This window comes from Artemia sp. Qi Xiang Cuo, chromosome 9, assembly GCF_049724085.1.
Source record: "Artemia sp. Qi Xiang Cuo chromosome 9, ASM4972408v1, whole genome shotgun sequence".
NCBI classification, from domain to species: Eukaryota; Metazoa; Arthropoda; class Branchiopoda; order Anostraca; family Artemiidae; genus Artemia; species Artemia sp. Qi Xiang Cuo.
In genome coordinates, this window is record NC_142802.1 from 15,035,015 (window position 1) to 15,055,337 (window position 20,323).

A 20,323-nucleotide genomic window follows, 5' to 3' on the forward strand; every position below is an offset into this window, starting at 1 on the left:
GCAAAAAAATATTTTCTTTGTGTTTCTTGACGATAGTGGAAAGCTTTGTTGCTCATTCCTTGCTACAGATTATACTTACTTAGCGCAAATAATAATTTTTCAATAAACTATTCAATAAAGAAATTTTTAATTCGAACCAAGTTTTTCTTTAACGACGAAATTTTTAATTTTGAAGATCAAACAGATATCAAAATGTTTTTCAACAAAACCATTTCTAGATAAATCCTAAGACAATCCTTTTCCTTTTTTGAATCAGGGATTACATTTTATTTACTTCATCAACTCTTCCTCACCTGTGAAATTGAAATTTCTTGTTTTCTTTTTCTGTTCATATTAGATACATATTTATATTTAATATTTTAAAAAGGTTTGGATAATATATATATATAACATAATATCATATAGAGTATGATATTTATACAAGATTATTTTTCTCCAAAATCAGTCGTACTTATATATTTTTTCTCTATGTCTAAGCGGTGACAATCTCCATAATCTTCATAATAATAATCCATAATATTCCATCTTTTATAAAATGATGTTTTTTGTAGGCTACGTGTTTCTTAGCTATAGTGTAAAGCTTCGCTGCTTTTTCCTTACTAAATATTATACTAACTTGTAAAAATCTAAATTGCAAATAGAGAAATCAATCACTAAATGAAAAAAAATCACTTTAAATTCAAGAATCGTTAATTCAAGAATCGCTAATTCGCTAATTCGCGAATCGCTAATTCAAGAATCGTTAGGAGCCTGGAAATAAAAAGACCAGCATATGTCATAATGCCTATAGACAAAAACAAGCAGCCATTTCTAATCGTACTGAAAAGCCAGTATTGAATTCTGATAAAACATGGCAATATATCAAATTCAAATGTAATAGGCCAATAATAATCGCCAATATAATAAAAATTGCCGATATTATAAGGCAATTCCAAGAAAAATAAAAAAAGAAACTCTAAAAAGTAGGTGTACTTTAATTCATGATATATATATATATATACATATATATATTTTTGTTCAACTAACATTGTGTACTAGCATAAGATTTATGTCAAACACACAGACATGATACTTTGAGATCAGTTAAAATAATATAAAATAAATAAAAAAAAATAGGTCATACACAAAAAATGAATTAAATTAGTGTTTGAAATTGTACATGAGCAATCCAAAAAAAAAAAAAAAAAAAAAATCAAATATTGGCGATTAAAAAAAACTGAAAAAATCAGGGTCTTAGCTTAGAAAAAATTCTTAAAACAGAGCAAACAATTTACTGTTCACATGCTACTTGTGTTTGAATTGTCTTTCGTAACAAACTGTTTTCAAGAAGAAAAGCTGAATCTAAATAATTTGAATACAAGTTAAACTTGGCTGCATAAATGTCATTATATTGCTTTTGGCTAAAACATTCAAGTTTCCAGAGGCCGAGATCGATACGTTTAATGAGGAACCACAAAACTTAAAGGGCCAGGAGACTTAAACGACTCAAGGGAAGCTGTCGAAGCTGTGAAAATGCATTTACGAATCGGCGCGTGGCAAAAAAGTTTTGTTTGTGATTTTTTTCGGCAATAAATAGTTCCGGCTACTACTAAACGGGGTCTATTTCTCAATTGTTTTGCTCTTACCTTCATATGGTAGATATAATTCATTCTGTGGGCATTTTTTTCACCAACCACATTGAAAGTCTTCAAACAGAGATGACACATGATAAAGGGAGATCCACCATGGTCCTAAGAAAAGAACAAAAAATTAACATAGAGAACAAACTAAAAAATGCATATTACCATTTAGATATGGTAAATGTATAATTTCAAAACCATAATTTACTCAATTAACAACGTTAAAAATACGCACCAACCATTTTTTCCCAACGAGCATTTACAATTTTTCAATGGACATCTGCAAAAAATGACGTCCAAAGTCTCTCAGAAATGAAGAATGTACTTTACCCCCCCCCCCAATGTGATAATATATGGCCTGAATGGTATATTTTCCATTTATTTTACAACACGTCACTCTTTTGTCAAAATAGATTTAACGACAAAGAAGCGACATCGATAAAGTCAAGAAACGGAAAAATGCATGGGAAATATATAATTCAGGCTATATATTTGCACTTGGTGGGGGGGGGGGGGTGGAGGGTGTAAAGTAAAGAGAAGCACTTTTAGGAATGACATTAGTAAGTTTTCCAGGATTTTAAAGTTATTTTCAGAGTTTTATAGTGTTTGCTTTACGAAAAATCTCTCAAATGCTTAATTGTCTGATCAATTGTCAATGACTCTCATAATGTGTACTTAAAAAACAAAGCATCTACTATCTATAATAGACGGTTTTCGGTAAGATGTTAGTCTGAGCACTATGACGTGTTTCTATGAAGTATTAAATATTAAATAATATTATTATTATTTAATATTATAATATAAATATATTTTTATGTATTTCATATATTATAATATAAATATATTTTTATATATTTTATATAATATAATATAAATATATTACTATATTTAATATTATATTATTTAACATAAATATTAAACAGTAGCGAAAATTCCTTTACTTTCCATTAAAGTTTTTTTGGACACATCAGTCGCACACCTGTCTTAATGACTCCGCCTTCGCGCACACGCAATGACAAATTTTCAGCGCATTGCGATGGATTTATGGGACACCTATTGCTGTGAAGCTATTGTTCTGACGTATTGGTAACTTCGCTTTCCGTGTTCTGTGATGTGTCCCATTTCTAAACCAAATTTTCCCTACTGCTTGATATTTATACTTTGCTTATAATCATAAGAAAACATGCATTGAATGTTATACAGAATGTTGGCAAGTCTAAATTAAAACGGACATTTATCTTACTTAATGTAATTCTTCACTTTACTTTGGCAAACCGTCTTTCGTAGAGAGTTTTTGTTAACTAAAAACTTGAAATGTTGACCAACACTCAGTGAGTCCCCCCCCCCCCTTTGGCTTTAACAAAAGTCCTTATTTTACACAAGTAAAACTGTTCGCAAAAAGATCCATATCTTTCCACAAACTTTTTCCGCGTACATAGTTGATAAATAGTATCTGTTAGCTGCATCTGTCATCTATAGCAATATCAGGTATCGTTATATTTAACATGACTATTCATTCTAATTTCTGTTAGTTTTGGGTTTCATTTATTCACTGATATTGGGGTGATTGCTACCCTAGATTTTTCCTTAGGTCACTAGATGTTGAAAAGTACCTTTTGAGGAGTGTTTCGATTGAGAAATGTCTTGTTTGGCATTTTCATTTACAAAGCTACGAAAAGGGAAAAATCGTACAAATAAACATGCACTGATTCTTATACAAAGTGTTGGCAAGTTTACATTAGAGCGGAAAACAGTACTGAAAAAAAAAACGCAGACAAGAAGAATCGTATATGTACAATTTTTTTTTCATTCTTATTCCTGTTGTCTGACAGGCTAAATGATTAGTATAGTTTTAAATAAAGTAATGGGTAATTAACATCTTACTGGACTATTAAGTACGCTCCAGTCCTTATTTATTATTTAATTCTTGATTATTATTATTTATTATTATAGTATCCTTAATCACTTAGATACAAGTACTTGTATACAGGTCAAACATGCAATGGGTGTTTTAAGTCCAAATAACTGCAACTTTAATGTAGATAGTTCTAACCGATTCCCTTATGCATCTAAATAGGGGCATATACTTTAATCGATACCCTTAAAACTACAACAATACAAAAAAAAAAAAGAAAAAGAAAAACGAAACAGAAGATATAAGCAACTAAATATGAAATGCTACGAATAAAATTAATTGAGCATCAATGACACAGTCAATTAATGACACAATTTGAGTTAATGAGCAAAGACAGAACTATGATTTTCAGTACAAATAATTTCTTTTAGCTCAGTTAAATCTGAATAGACCAGGAAATTAATCTAGTTCATTCAATTCTATTGCCACTTAAGAGCTTTAATCCAGCAATAAAAGGTATGATCTTTTTGTTAAATCCGTTATATAAGGAAAAATACAAAAATAATTATATGCTTAATTAAATTAATTAGCAAATAAAATAAAACATAATAATAAATAAAACATAACTAAACGAATGAATGAACACATTAAAAGAAACATAACTGGATATAAAATCCATCACATTCAACCAAACTAAAAAGCTCAAGTCCTTGAAATATTTAACATTGAAACTGAGATTCTTTTAAATTTGAAAAGAAAAGCATATTTTAGTCACTATGCCCATAATCGGGACAAATATAGGACCATATTCTGCCTTGTAGTAAACAAAATGCCTCTTCTTTGAAAACAGTGGTATTGACCTTGGATGGAAGTGATCAATTTAATTCTTTATGAAACATAATAAAAGAAAATAATACAACTGAAGCCCTTCTAACCTTCAAAAATCCTAAGATTCCTTCTCATAGTCTCTAAAAATTCTTCAAAAAAAAAAAAAAAAATTATAATCATCATATCCAAAATCATATAAATATAGCAGTGTTGGGCCAGGTTCGTAACCTACTATAAATCAAAGTATACTAGTGCTACTGCTGCTAACAACCCGTCTCAGCACCAAACCACCCGAGGTCCTCGTAGCTGCACAGGCTCCTCCTCTACCCAAAACTATCTAAGTTTCACTCTACACCTTCCCATAAAGTCTTTTAGATCCTTTCTTATAGTCTCTTCTCATCCCGTCTGAGGTAGTCTGGCTTTTCATCTGGCCCCAGAGGGAGCGGGAAGGAGGAGGGGATGGCACTGACTTATTGTTCTATGTTCAATCAACACTTGAATACTCTTATCCTGTTTATCATCCATGTCTTACCTTTTACTACTAATGAACATGGTCTGAATCAACTACAGCTGATATCATTGGAAATATGGAAAAAATCATGCTGATTTTCTCTAGCTAAAATTCTTTTGCATAACCCTAGTTCACTTTCATTGCCAACAAGTAAAAAATAAGCCATGAGTACAGAAAAGGCATTATTCCTAATCAGACACGCAAGGATACAAAGATGAGACACTGGCACCAATCCACGGAAACCTTCAAGGGGGCAATGATTTTTTCAGAATTTTAAAATGAAAGTTTAAATTTCCTAAATGAAGATTAAATAAAATTTAAAAATTAAATTCAAGTGGGGGAGAGTCAATCATCACCTCTCTCCCCCTCCCCATCCCCTTACCAATTGGCGCTCATGGAAATGAAGTCTATACTGGGTATTTTAAGTGTATACTAGGTATTTTATAGCTAGAATTGAGAGTCCTAGGTCCTTATAGTCCTAGTCCAGAGTCCTAATAATAAAAATAGTCTTAGATTAGAACGATCTCCAAAAACAAAGAATATTACAAAAACTAAAATTTGTATAACACTAAGAAGGAAAATCCATACTTTATTTTTACTTCTTTCAAAACAAATTAGGGTCATTGAAGTTTTGATTTTTAATTCTAGCCGAGAAAGCAATATGAGGTAATCACCAGACAATTTATTTGAGATTAACTCAATTTCCATTTCTTAAATTTTCGTTTTTAAAATTACCCTCCTCCTCTTTAGCTTCCAATTGTCAAATAAAATACTCTTTTCTAGCTTCTAATTTTATAGCCAAAAGCTCTCGATCATAAATTAAAAGAAAATTTACGGTAAGCTATACTGACGGGTATCTAATACAATTTTGTTTCATACAAATAGCCAAAAATATATATATATATATATATATATATATATATATATATATATATATATATATATATATACACTGGTCCTTATTTCTGTCCCATGTGCGGGAAAGAGGAAGATTTGGTTCATTTTGTTCATGGCTCATTTGGTTCATTTCATTGGAAGTGTCGTGAATTAATAGATTTAAGAAAAGAATTGTTTGGGGTTGAGGTTTGGGAGAGAGATGAGATAATAAATTTATTAGCAAGGGAAGATATGGGAGGTATAAACAGATTCGGAAGCAAGGCCGTATCCAGGGGGGGGGGTTTACCCGGTTTGAACCCCCTCCCCCCCCCCGAAATTTTTGACCGAGTCGAAAATAAGTCGAAAATTAGTAAAACCTAGGTAAAAATCAGTAAAATTAGTCGAAAACTGAGTCAAAAATTAGTACCCCCCCCCCCCGAAAAAAATTCTGGATCCGCCCTTGTTCGGAAGGTTCCTGACGATGGGCATAGAACATAGAGAAAGGTTTTTGGAAGATTAGGGATGAGGGTGATAGTTCATTAGCCTAGATTATACTTTTGTGCCAATTTATCTTTGTATGCAAGTGTCTGTATTTTTGTGACCACGGCACTTTGGGCTTTTGTGTCAATAAATTTTATATATATATATATATATATATATATATATATATATATATATATATATATATATATATATATATATATATATATTAATTTATATTAAATATTATAGAAATAAATATTATATTAGATATTTATATTACCTTATGAAAGTGATCAACAATATCCCTTTGCGAGGAAGTTTTATAGGAACAAATTTCGCATACATAGGGCATTTCAAAGGGCGAATGTTTCTTCTGCAAATGTTCAAGGAGTTGTGAAACCTCTTTAAAGTCTTCTTCACATATCATACACATCCTTTTCTTGGAGTTGTCAGTGTGTTGCTAAAACAAATGACAGATATGTGATATATGACAGATATCTGAACAGAAAAATAAGACCAACAACTAAATAGCTCCAAGAATCTGTCTTCACAAAATTTACAGAACAAGTAATAAAATAATTAAAAAGAAAAATAGATAGAGTTATACGCCGAAGAGTTCTCAGTTAAAACTGAATATAGAAATTTCTTATTCTTTCTGCGCTCATACATTTTAGACCGATCACCAATCTGTCGAGCAAAATAAGTACAAACAGGTAGAAAAGTCAAAATGTATGAAAGATATACATTTCGTTACAGAAAGATTTTCGTTACAGAGCAGTATACCACAGGAATCCATCCCTCGAAACAATCCTCCGCCCCAAGTACTTACGCGTGCCCAGTCAGTCCAACCCCCAAAATCACTTCACTCAATTCGGACCATCCCCAAACCCCCCCTCACTCATATTCCTCCCCAAACTTCACGTCCTTTCGGCTCCATTTATCTCCGTGTGTCCAAGAAGCTACCAGCCAGCTCTGGACTCCACCCGTTATTTGCCGAAACAAACCCCCCCCCGCCCCGCTCAGAGACCCCCCACCGTACTTCCCTCCCTCAGCATCATCTTGCCCCCCGACCCCCCCCATTGAAAGAACACTCCCAACTTGACTTATTCCCAGGTCACCATGAAACCTTTCTCCCTTCCCTTGCACTTTATCCCCCCTGGCTACCCTACCAGTATGACTCTGGTTTAAAAGTAAGCAGGCAGAATGATCCTCTTTTAAAATCTCCATGCAGAGTTTCTAAAACTTCAAATAGTTACCGCTGTTTAGAGTCTCCGCTAGTACCTGCTCAATTAAATACAATTGTATTTGAAAAAGATGGATTTGTTCCCCCTGTCCCTTTTTCTCACTATCCAAGTTTAGCCCCCGTCAAAATTTCCACTAGAACCCCTGACCACATCTGTCATATACAAAAAGTAAAGTTTAAAAACTGTATCGTCACAAGTCGCTTTCGATTACCCGAACTTTTCTTGAGCAACGCTGAAAGCCTTAACTTTGAAAAACTCAATGAATTAGACACCTTTCTAAAACATTTAGTTTAGATGTAATTGCTATTACTAAAGTTCAAGCTCAAAATTTGCACATGTTAAAGATTGACAAATTTTCTCAATTTATTAAACTGATACCTGAAAACCACCCTCTGGGTAAGAAAAGTGGCGGAATTTTGTTCTTTATCCGTAATGATTTATATCCCAGTGAAATCTCAATTCCGTGTCTGAATCACTTTGATGAAATTGTGTGGGTATGTGTTCTACCTAAAATCTTGCCGCGTGCTTTTAACTTATTTGTCCTTTGTTGTTTTTATTACTTTCCTAATCAGAGATCAACTGACAAAATAAATTTTATCGAAAAATTTCATATAAGTGCTGACTTTGTACTATCAAAAATACCCAAATGCAGGAATTTTCCTGATGGGTGACGCAAACGATTTAAGAATTAATTCTACATGTAACGTTTTTAATTTAAAACAGGTCGTTAATGTCCCTACTACAAAAGGCAATACTACTCTTGATTTAATTTGCACTAATCTTTCAATGTTTTACAAACCCGTCTCCACTTTGCCCCCTCGAGGGGGTAGTTACCATTTTAGCCTTTTTCTATCTCCCCCGGCTAAAGTTAAACAGTCATTTTCTATAAATGAAACCGCTTATGGAACTCTCACTGACTCAGGACTTTTCAATTTTGGCTCCTGGATTACTACTGAAAATTGGTCCTCTGTATATCACACAAATGACGTTGACTACATGGCTTTGTCCCTCCAAAATCTATTGAGGAGTAATTATGAATTCCACTTCCCTGAGAAAGAATTTAAAACGTGTTCTACAGATAAGCCTTATGTTACTGAGTCTTTTAAAAAACTTATAAGAAAAAAAATCAACTTTTTCAAAACAGGTCGCATTACTGAGGCTAATAGTCTAAGGAAGTTCCAAAAGAAAAAATTAAGATAAGCAGCTTCTAATTATTATAATAATAAAGACAAAGGCCTTAATTCCAACAAGCATTAGCACTGATACAGAAAAATTAAAAAAATATATGGAAAAAGTCCTTCCAAAGTGGACTTTTATTTGCCTTGGGACACTAGTAAGACTTCGAACGATCTGACCTTGTACCCTGCTTCCATCATTCAAAGTCATACCCCCTTTCACTGGCTCAAGTCCAACTATTCCTCCCAATACTTCCTTCCCCTTTATTTCTCCCTCTGATGTTATAAATAAAATTCTTAAGCTTAGAAAATCAAGTATTTGTCCCTTGGACATCCCAGTTGACTTAATTAAAGCCTTTTTGGACAAAATTGCTGAACCTTTATCAAATATTTTCAACCACATCGCAAAATTTGGCATACTAGTATTTCGCTGGAAACAAGGTTTTATAACACCTGTCCCTAAAAAATATGCCAGTCTGACTTTCGCCAACATACGCCCCATTACGCTCACTTCTGTTTTTTCCTAAACTTTATTAAGGTTTTCTCTGTGAGTGGCTTAAGGATAAAATTTGTCCGCGTATTGACACCCGGCAGTTTGGTAACTTAAAGAAAACTTCCACCACCCATTACCTTGTGCACTTAATACACACCATCATGAGTAACCTTGATAAACCCAATGGCTGGCTGAACCTTGTCTTAGTTGATTTCCAATAAGTTTTCGACCTGGTTGACCGCACCAGCATAAGTCGTTTGCTCCTGGTTAACTTTAAACTTGATCCTCTGTAAGTAAATATTGTTATATCGTTTCTTTCAAATAGATCCCAAGTTGTTAAATACAAAAACATTTTCTCTAACCCCCTCCCTATATATTGTGGAATTCCTCAAGGAACCTTATTGGGACCACTTTTATTTCTAGTCATGATTAATGATATTGGTAAGGACTTCCCCCTTAGGTGGAAATAGGTGGATGACTTGACGATCCTCGAAGTATGTCAAAAGAATATTAAAAGTGACTCCCTTGGAATTCTATCCCAGATTGCGGATAAAGCTAAGAACCTAAATATGAAAGTAAATTCCACTAAATCAAATATAATGACAATAAATTTCTTGAAATCTGTTCCCGCCTTCTTTGACCCTATACCCCCAGATATTCCTGTGTCTTCCTTTAAATTACTTGGGGTTACAATTTCCTCTAATTTAAAGTGGGATATCCACGTGAAAGATATTGTCCGTAGATCTAATGCGTCCACGTCTCTCCTTAAGCTCTTGAATAAGTTTAACATCCCCCCATCCCATTCTTTAAGGATTTATACTTCCTTTATCCGCCCGCATCTTGAATATGCTTGTCCAGTTTGGCATCCTGGCATCTCCCGTGATTAATCAGATTAAATTGAACCTATTCGAAAAAGAGCCCAAAAAATAATTTTTAAAGAAACTTTGGTACCATATTCCCTCCTTCTAAAAAAGGCCAAGCTGGAAACTCTTGAGAACAGGAGAGGAACGCTGTGCCTCCATTTCGCAAAAAAAGCAATAATAAACCCTCGCACGGAAAACGTTTCCCCCAGAAGACACTCCCCATCTAGACACCACCGGTCACGTACTGTATCTGAACCCATCCCTATGTTGTCCCCCATCCGTTGTTTAACCTCCAGATATAAAAAAACTTTGTCCCCTTCATTACTGTTCAAATAAACCACTATTTTTTTTTTTTTTTTTTTTTTTTTTTTTTAACTGGTGATACCCATGCTGGTGTCCGTTTGGCTCTTCCGTTCCCTCCCCTTTTTATATAACCTCTTTTAAACCTTTTTAACATTATTTTTATCTCTTTTTTTTTTGTTGATTTGTTTTGGTGTTTTTTTTTTTTTTGGTTTTTTTTTAATTTGTGCCTTTTTAACCTTCTTACATTTGACACTTTTTGTTAGACTAATGAATGGCTTTGCCTTTCTGATATTGTTGTTTTTGGCATTGCTTAGCCCGTTTTTTAGTTGTTGTGCTATTTATGTCTTTTTTTATTATATGACCCCGAAATGCGAATTCGGCCCTTCGGGGCTTGTGATAGCCATTTTCTGAAATAAATATCTTATCTTATCTATATAAGAGAATATGGGTTAAATCATTAAATTTCTAATGTTTAAGGGGTAGAGGTTGTATGCTCCCATAGCTTCCCCCTTATCCTGCTTCCAAAAAGTAAAGAAACACTAAAACAACCCGAAAATGAATGGTGCTAACCAATGGACAGTTTCAAAACCTTTAGAAAAAAAAGAAGAAAAGTGGGCATTTTATACTCTGAAGAATTCTAAGTTAAGACTGAAAATCGGCACTTTTTAGTATTCCGCGGTTGTATACTTTAGTACTGATGATCAATCTGTAAAGTAAAAAAAAAAGAAGTGAAAACAGTAAAGTAAAACCGCAAACCTAGCTTGTACTGGATATTATTGCCTGTCTGCATTCATTTCTCTGAGGTTAAAATTTATTCCAAGAGAGTACTTGACCTGAGTTCTTCACTTTAAGAGGATTATAAATTGAAATCTAGTTTACTTTGAACTTCGCCTAGCATTCGATATTCATTAATTCAGTGCTTCTACTTGAATTAATTCAGTCATTGTTTAAATTGTATGTTGGATTGCGATAGCCATGACAAGCACTGACGAAACGCCTGAACTTGTATTCTCCGGGGCTGGATTTTATTCAAAGCAATTTACTAAGCGCAATTGAGGAGGATATTATCAAAAGACATGACATGGAGTTATTTGATGTGAACTTAGCCAAAGAAGCTAAAAGTTTACTGTGGCAAATAAGTGCACCTGAATCGGATTACCCAGTACGTAAGGGGAAACAATGCACTTTCTAGTCATTTTAGTGACATTACTACTCTGTTAAGATCTCTCGACAGTAGCGACATTTTCGTGCCTGTATTTGTGATAATGCGACCAGCCGAGGTGCCACGTCTTCCTACCACGGCTTAAACTTCTTTACTCTCAGAGTTTAATGAGCTGCAACAGGTGGTTGTTCAAATGTCAGGGAAATTTGACAATTATCAGGTAAATTTCCCTCAACTACCCAAACCTACCCCAGCAATTGACACTCATGCGACAGTTGTTGTCTCTGAAGTGCCTTCAGAACTGTGTGATCCGATTAAACGTAAAACAGTTCTCGATAAAATACCTGGGCATGAATTAGTTTGCAGTGTGATACTTTTTAATGACAGATGGTTCGTCAATATTGATAAATCTGCAACTGGAGATTTTTGTACATCAGTTCAGAACTTTATTTCCAGAGCAACAAGTAAAGTACGATCCAAGCGCTTTTTCGGGATTCTCCAATGTTTTCCAGTTGATGTCGACCTTTCAGTTATTAATAGGCTGCATGGTATAAATGTGCAAATGGATTGGGCCAGACTATGTCAAGCAAGCTTGAACTTGAAGACACCTTCGCTCAGTCCGCTTATTTTAAAGAAGGAATTAAGTTGGATAAGGATTTTTTCGAATTCATGAAGAAGGAAATACCTAAATGCTGCTTCAAATGCCGGTCATATGATCACCTTCAAAGTGCTTGCACCAACAATGCCCCGAAATGTGCCAGATGTGCTGGGCCACATCTTTCTACTAAGGATGGCCCTTGTAGCGCTGTTCCCAAGTGTGCTAACTGTGGTAAAAATCATGCTTCTTATAGTCTGTCCTGCCCAGTATCTAAGGAACTAATTTTGCGCTCCCCCATTTCGCAATGACTTTGGTGTTTTCAATAATATCGCTTAATATTAATGGTACTAAGGATAAGGACTTCATTATTGGTGAGCTCGACAATGATTTTGATTTAGTCTGTCTACAGGAGCATCTTTTTACAGATTTTAGCATTAACCTTTTGCGTCGTAGCCTGAGCTTTCAGAGCCCCAACACTGGCCCCCAACCCTCGCCAAAGGATTAGTAACACCAGGATCTGAACCCCGCTACCCAAAGTGCTAATTAAAAAAAAAAAGGAAAACGAAAACGAGAGCTAAGAGACTGCAAAAACGAAACAGTAGGAACTATAGGAGTTATATATATATATATATATATGTAAAAAAAAAAAAATCTAAAAAGAAGACAAAGAAAATGCTTACACTTGTGACGTGACTCTGCATAGCGTATGGAGTCCCAAAGGTCTTGAAGCAATATTTACACTGAAGGTGATCACTCAATTCAGAGAACTGGACTCGACTGTCAACATGTGAAAATAAATGTTTCCCGAAACTCAAATTGTCAGAAAAGTTCTTTGGACAGCCTGATATCTACAAAGATAAACATAAAATAAGCCATAACCATAATAAGCCATAAAGGCTAAAGATTAGAATATTAAAAATAGGACACACCAATTTCAAAACCCCTCTCAACAGCTGCTTCGATTTTCTTGACACAAAGTAGCTCATTGATTGCATAATCAACTTCCATGGTTTTCACTTTTACATATTGGTCTGATTTTTTTTTATTATTATGCTCTTTTGATCCTTTCTTCCTCTTCTTTTAGGTTGTTATACTTCAAATTCTTTCTCTTTTCCAACACCTAGGACGTCTTGTTGTATACAAATATAATGCATGGTTGATTATTCTTCTTCTTTCTACTGGCCATAGACCCGTTCTTTTCAAAATTTACTTCTTCGCTTTAGCTATTGCAGACCAGTTTAGCTTTAGGTCTCTTAAGTGCAAGTTGTATTTATTTAAGGGGTGGACCCAAAACGAACCGAAACTCAGATCTTCAAAGGCCCATTGACTTCATCCCCTCCCCAAATATCACATCTAGATTCCTCCACAATATTCTCCAGGTTGACGCTAAAAAGGTGGAAAATTTCCAGCCGGTGTGTACACCCAGTCGGACAATCTTCATTCAAATTCTTTTTCTTTTTTTTGTCAGTTTTAGAAGCAATTCCCTCCTTATTTTTATTTGCATGTTTCTTTTATAAAAAAATACAATATTTTAAAAACTACATTTTCTCTGTCTTTTTAAAACCCATCCACAACTGCCTATATTTCAGAAAAAAATCAAAGCAATCATTTACTTACTTTCAGAGGATCCAAAGAAACTTCAACCTTTAATAAAATAAAATAAAGTTCATGTAGAATTCTTATATGTTCTGCTAGGTTATATTACCCAATCGGTAGCACTATTTCAAGCCTCTACCTCTATGTAAGCCCCTGTGAAAGCCCTTACCCTCGTATTGTAGTGAAGCTGACTAATTAAGTGAGAATTTGATTTTAGTAAAAATTTTAATACTAACAATATTAAACAGTTTTTTTTAGTATTAATACTAAAAATATTAAATAATGTTTAAATGGGTAAAGGGGGTTATAAATGGTGCTAGCAGCAGGAAACGCATCTTCCGAAGAATATTACTGCTCAAAGGACCTCGTTGAGGTACGCCAGAAAGGATAGTTGGCCTGATGGTGCCCTGCAACTGGAACGGGCTCCACATGTGAGAAAAAATAAGTATAACCAGGTCTCATGTCAAAAGAGATGTGAAATATACTCACTGAACTATTGACATAGACTTGGTGGAAGTTGAGGAGCGAAATTTGCGACTCCCAATTGGTATGAGGCGACACATGATTCTTAAATCTCTTTACAGCAGGATGTAAAGCCATTCGGCATAAAAAAAGATACTACCTTGACCCTTATAATAGATGACAAGCCGGTATCTTCATCACAAATCTAAGCTATTTCAGTGCCACCAAATGAGGTAAAATTTAGCTTGCTGGCAGATGAATTGGCACCATTGTCAGGGTACTTCATATAATGTTGTGTGTCTGCTTGCAATGAGCGAAAAATTTATAGCGTTGGTGAAGGAGTCTTCATTTTTGTTAAGTTCAGTGATAGAAATACAGTTATTCCATTTGGACGTATGTATTACATACACTTTATCTGTGTCTCTGTCTCCGGGGAAAGTGATGCCAACATTTGTATGCCTATACAGGCCACAGCACTGACATTGTCCGACCTTCTTGTCTTGGGTCTGCACTCCCTTGGACTCGCCCTAAGAGCACAGAAACGTTTCAGTCTTGTGTTTATAACACATACCTTCTTTGAATAATTTTATTGCATTGATATGTTTCATTGTTTTTATATCAGAAAACGATCGATTTTTTCGTCCTTATTTCTCGTATATAGTACGGTACTCAATAGTATAATTTAGGAAGGATTCTTAAAAATTCGTTCGGGGAGGGGGAGAAAAGACCCGTTCTTTTCAAAATTTACTTCTTCGCTTTAGCAATTGCAGACCAGTTTAGCTTTAGGTCTCTTAAGTGCAAGTTGTATTTATTTAAGGGGTGGACCCAAAACGAACCGAAACTCAGATCTTCAAAGGCCCATTGACTTCATCCCCTCCCCAAATATCACATCTAGATTCCTCCACAATATTCTCCAGGTTGACGCTAAAAAGGTGGAAAATTTCCAGCCGGTGTGTACACCCAGTCGGACAATCTTCATTCAAATTCTTTTTCTTTTTTTTGTCAGTTTTAGAAGCAATTCCCTCCTTATTTTTATTTGCATGTTTCTTTTATAAAAAAAATACAATATTTTAAAAACTACATTTTCTCTGTCTTTTTAAAACCCATCCACAACTGCCTATATTTCAGAAAAAAATCAAAGCAATCAATTACTTACTTTCAGAGGATCCAAAGAAACTTCAACCTTTAATAAAATAAAATAAAGTTCATGTAGAATTCTTATATGTTCTGCTAGGTTATATTACCCAATCGGTAGCACTATTTCAAGCCTCTACCTCTATGTAAGCCCCTGTGAAAGCCCTTACCCTCGTATTGTAGTGAAGCTGACTAATTAAGTGAGAATTTGATTTTAGTAAAAATTTTAATACTAACAATATTAAACAGTTTTTTTTAGTATTAATACTAAAAATATTAAATAATGTTTAAATGGGTAAAGGGGGTTATAAATGGTGCTAGCAGCAGGAAACGCATCTTCCGAAGAATATTACTGCTCAAAGGACCTCGTTGAGGTACGCCAGAAAGGATAGTTGGCCTGATGGTGCCCTGCAACTGGAACGGGCTCCACATGTGAGAAAAAATAAGTATAACCAGGTCTCATGTCAAAAGAGATGTGAATTATACTCACTGAACTATTGACATAGACTTGGTGGAAGTTGAGGAGCGAAATTTGCGACTCCCAATTGGTATGAGGCGACACATGCTTCTTAAATCTCTTTACAGTAGGATGCAAAGCCGTTCGGCATAAAGAAAGATACTACCTTGACCCTTATAATAGATGACAAGCCGGTATCTTCATCACAAATCTAAGCTATTTCAGTGCCACCAAATGAGGTAAAATTTAGCTTGCTGGCAGATGAATTGGCACCATTGTCAGGGTACTTCATATAATGTTGTGTGTCTGCTTGCAATGAGCGAAAAATTTATAGCGTTGGTGAAGGAGTCTTCATTTTTGTTAAGTTCAGTGATAGAAATACAGTTATTCCATTTGGACGTATGTATTACATACACTTTATCTGTGTCTCTGTCTCCGGGGAAAGTGATGCCAACATTTGTATGCTTATACAGGCCACAGCACTGTCATTGTCCAACCTTCTTGTCTTGGGTCTGCACTCCCTTGGACTCGCCCTAAGAGCACAGAAACGTTTCAGTCTTGCGTTTATAACACATACAGTCTTCGAATAATTTTATTGCATTGATATGTTTAATTTTTCTTATATCAGAAAACGGTCGATTTTTTCGTCTTGATTTCTCATATATAGTACTCAATAGTATTATATAGGGAGGATTCTTAAAAATTCGTTTGGGAAGGGGGATCGCCCCCATCGCCTCCCCTTGTATCCGTGGTTGGAACAGCCCTATGATGTATGATATACCGTGTCTTGAAACGGCCATGCGAAAGGTTTTATCGTTGACAATTTGGTCTTCTGAACAGACGAAATTGAATCAGAGTGTTTTAAAAGAGATCATTATGTAATTTATTAGACGGCTTATTGGTCTAGTATGTATTGGATAGTACTCGTTTGTGTTTTGATATATATTTGCCAAAATATTTTAGGCGTTTGCTCTGACTAACAAGTCCCAACTATCTAATCTTCTGTTATTGCTTATTTAACAACCATAAAAAGTGAATAATCCAAAAAAAACAAACTAACGGAAGCATTTAAAAAACAACAGAAACATTTGAGCCATTGTGTTTAGGTTGTAAAGAATTTGGATATTGTTCTAGTCTACTATATATCTGCGGTCTGTCACTCACTGAGGAATTCAGAACTCAATGAGATATTTAATGTATTGCATTTTGGTTGTAATAAATTTCAACTTTGATTCTTTCTCTTTTTAAGCTACAGACTTTCATAAAAAGACAATTATTCTAATAACAAGAACTTGTTGAAAAATTTAGACCATAAAAAAATGTTTGTGATATTTTATTTGGGTTGTCAAAATTTTGAATTTGACTTTTCTGTTATTATTCTGCGGTCCACCATAAAAAGACAATAATCCAAAAACTCTTACTGAGGTATTTCAACCTCAAGGAAAGTTTCGAGGCATTAGATTCGGGTTCTAAAAATATAGCTTTTCTGCTATTACTCAGCAGCCCATCCTTATAAGAAAACAATTCAAAAGAGCCTATTGGAGATCTGAACCTCAATCAAATTCTTGAAATATTGAATTTGTGTTAAAAATATTTTTTACTTTTACTCTTCTGTTATTAAACTACGATCTGCCACAAAATATTTGAGACACGGTATCATATTTGGGTTGTGAAAATTTGACTTTTACTCCTCTGTTAGTACTCTGAAGTCTACCCTAAAAAGACAATAATTCAAAAAATCTACTGAGGTATTCTGACCGCAATGAAATTTTGGATGCGCTGCGTTTGGGCTTTAAAAATTTTTGACTTTTACCTTTGTTATTACTCAACAGTCTCTTCGGCTATTTCTCTACAGTCATGAAAGAACAATAATAGAGAAAAAAAGGTATTTAGACCTCGCTCGAATGTTTTACGGATTGTATCTTGGTCGTACAAAATTTCGACTTTATACTCTTGTTATTATGCGACAGTCTACCATAAAAAAAAACAACAATAATCCAGATAAAAAAAACTCACTGGACACTGGAAACAAAAGCCACTTGTCTTTTGGATATTGACGGCTTTACCAAGACTTTTTCCGAAATACTTGAGATGCTGTATTTCTTGTGTTCTTGCTCTTTTGACAGAAGCTGGCCCAGGAGCTGAATAATTCATATTTCTCTTACGGGTTGGAACCTAAAAGATACAACATTCATCTATCAAACACCAAAAACATTATTACATTTTTACATAGCGCTGATCACTTTTAACATACGCATTTGGCATACCATACAAGGATAGAAAATTCATTTAACTTTTCTATTAGCTGAATCAATTGCCTGTTCGTAATCAATAAAAATGAGGACTAAAAGAATTTGATAATTGAGATACTTTTCAAATTCAATAATTAAAGCTTGAAGATTTGGCCAACGCACCCTCTCCCTTCGCTAAAACCATACTGCTCTTCCCTCAAGACTTTGTCTACAGCGTCACTTTAGTCTAAGAAGTCAACATCATGCTAAGCAACTTGCAACCTACCGAAGTCAAGCTCTACAACTACTGCACTCACTCATCACCTTTCTTATAAAGGGACTTAATTTTAAATTTATCTCCTTCTTCTTAGAATGCCAAGCCTTCTGGAGCCTACTTCAGTCTCATTTTGGCTTCACAACGATTTTCAATCTACATGTGATGATGGGTCATGAATATCCGCAGGAAATTGAAGATACTTCTGTATACGTAATTTTCAGTGTTAGCTGGTAAGCTTGAGAGCAGCAACACGTTGATGTTATGCTGGAAGTTCGCCTTACTGATGATCTTCCTAATATTGACTACTTCTTGCTAATTTATAACTAGGCCAACCGTCATATTTGTCTACACTCATATTTGTGAATACTTGTTTATACTGCATCAGATAGCGCCAGATCTTTGGTTTTTTCGAGTGGATGTCTTTCGTGTCTTACAGATAATAGAAGAGTACCCATATTTTTTACCAATCTGAGGTTTTATTAAAGTAAAAGAATGCAAAGTCTAGTCTATTTAAAAAATTAAATTGGGTAGCGTGTTATGTTGAAATACTATTCACTTTCACTTTAAAATTTCACTTTAGATCTTATTTGTTCGAATGAAATTTAATCCAATTAGTTAGATGTTGACACCTTAAAAACTAGTTCAGAACTGAAAACTAGTTCAGTTCTGAACTAGTTCAGTACATATGATGATGGGTCACGAATAAGTCTTGCTGGATGGATTGACATTCTGAAATCAAGTGGCTCAGGGATTCTGAAATACAGTTAACAAATCTGCAGTATGGATCGGCTCGTTTATGCCAACTCCTCTTTTCTTACGGTCAAAGAATTGCTTTTGATTCTTTAATAAAGAATATTATCTGCCCTTGGCGAAAATAAGGATGGAAAGAGTATTTTTGTTTTTGAAGAAACTATTCTTCTGAGTATGTCTCTAAAGGTTTGGGCTTTAAAACTGGGGTTAGTCGGATTATTCAAGGGGCTACTGGCCATCTCGTCTGCTATCTCATTATATTTAATGCCTTGGTGGTTGGGAATGTGATGGAACTGGATATAGACTCCCGTTTATCAAAAAATACACTTACAAATTTCGCCATCTTTTTTCTAATTCAAAACATACCCTATTTTAAGAGTTCGTTTAACATACTACTAAAATCCAGGCTAAGCTCAGTTTTGGACATCAAATAAGGAGTTGGTTTGTTTTTATACGGAGTTATTATCCGAAATTATACGGCCGGCCTCATAATTTTTCATTTTGCTCAACACGTCCTTCAACTCACGCTTAGTAAATAAATATTCCTTTACTTTTATATTACTTATATATCGAAGACTCTCTCACATTCTCTGTTACGTTTTTACATCCTTATAACAGTTTAACGCTCTCTTAAAAGCCTCATCCGAGTCTCTTCCTTAACGCTGTCTTCATCCCTGATCCGACGTCCCACCATAATCTCTGAACAGACTTATTCAGAATGACTACACTCCTTCCACACACGCAATTTCTTAAGATGCCAGTAGAATATATTAACATTATAATGACCTAGTTGTATTTTAATATCCTCGACGATTTAATCATTATCTTCTTTACACATCTCAATTCCACTTTATTGCTTTCTCTACTACCGTATCTTTCCCCCGGTTTAGATAAGAAATTTTGACTTGAAACTTCTGTGCTAAAAATCCTGGCTGTTTTTTCTAGATTTCCTGTCTAAAACCTCATTCACTACTTCACAGCCTATTTTATTTAAACCATTCAATTTATAATCTGCATTATAAAGTTCTAAATTCGCTAATTTCACATCCAACTGTTCTTGCAACGTTCCTCTTAAATTCCCATTATGAAGTCTATCAAAGCCAAAACTACCCGGAAGATTTTTACACCTATTTTATTTAAACCATTCAATTTATAATCTGCATTATAAAGTTCTAAATTCGCTAATTTCACATCCAACTGTTCTTGCAACGTTCCTCTTAAATTCCCATTATGAAGTCTATCAAAGCCAAAACTACCCGGAAGATTTTTACAGCTCCTAAATTTCATCTTTAAACTAGCAAAGCAACTTTTTTTTAAAACTGCTAATAGTTATTTCATTCCTCATCTATATTGTCGAATTCTAAACACACTCTAATGCTGTTTCTGCTTCGCTTATTTCCTCTTAT

General features: G+C 34.5%; 1 protein-coding gene across 3 annotated transcripts in view; it reads right to left on the reverse strand.

The window, feature by feature from the left end:
* LOC148948351 (uncharacterized) overlaps positions 1-20,323 on the reverse strand; it is a 95,878-nt gene that overhangs the window by 10,719 nt on the left and 64,836 nt on the right. For all 3 annotated transcript variants that reach the window (XM_089094301.1, XM_089094302.1, XM_089094303.1), the window contains exons 12-15: positions 17,676-17,834; positions 12,691-12,858; positions 6,453-6,632; positions 1,626-1,730 (exon numbers count right to left, since the gene is read on the reverse strand). In XM_089094301.1, coding sequence (XP_088950427.1) covers positions 1,626-1,730; positions 6,453-6,632; positions 12,691-12,858; positions 17,676-17,834 — 612 coding nt within the window. The remainder of the gene's footprint in view (positions 1-1,625; positions 1,731-6,452; positions 6,633-12,690; positions 12,859-17,675; positions 17,835-20,323) is intronic.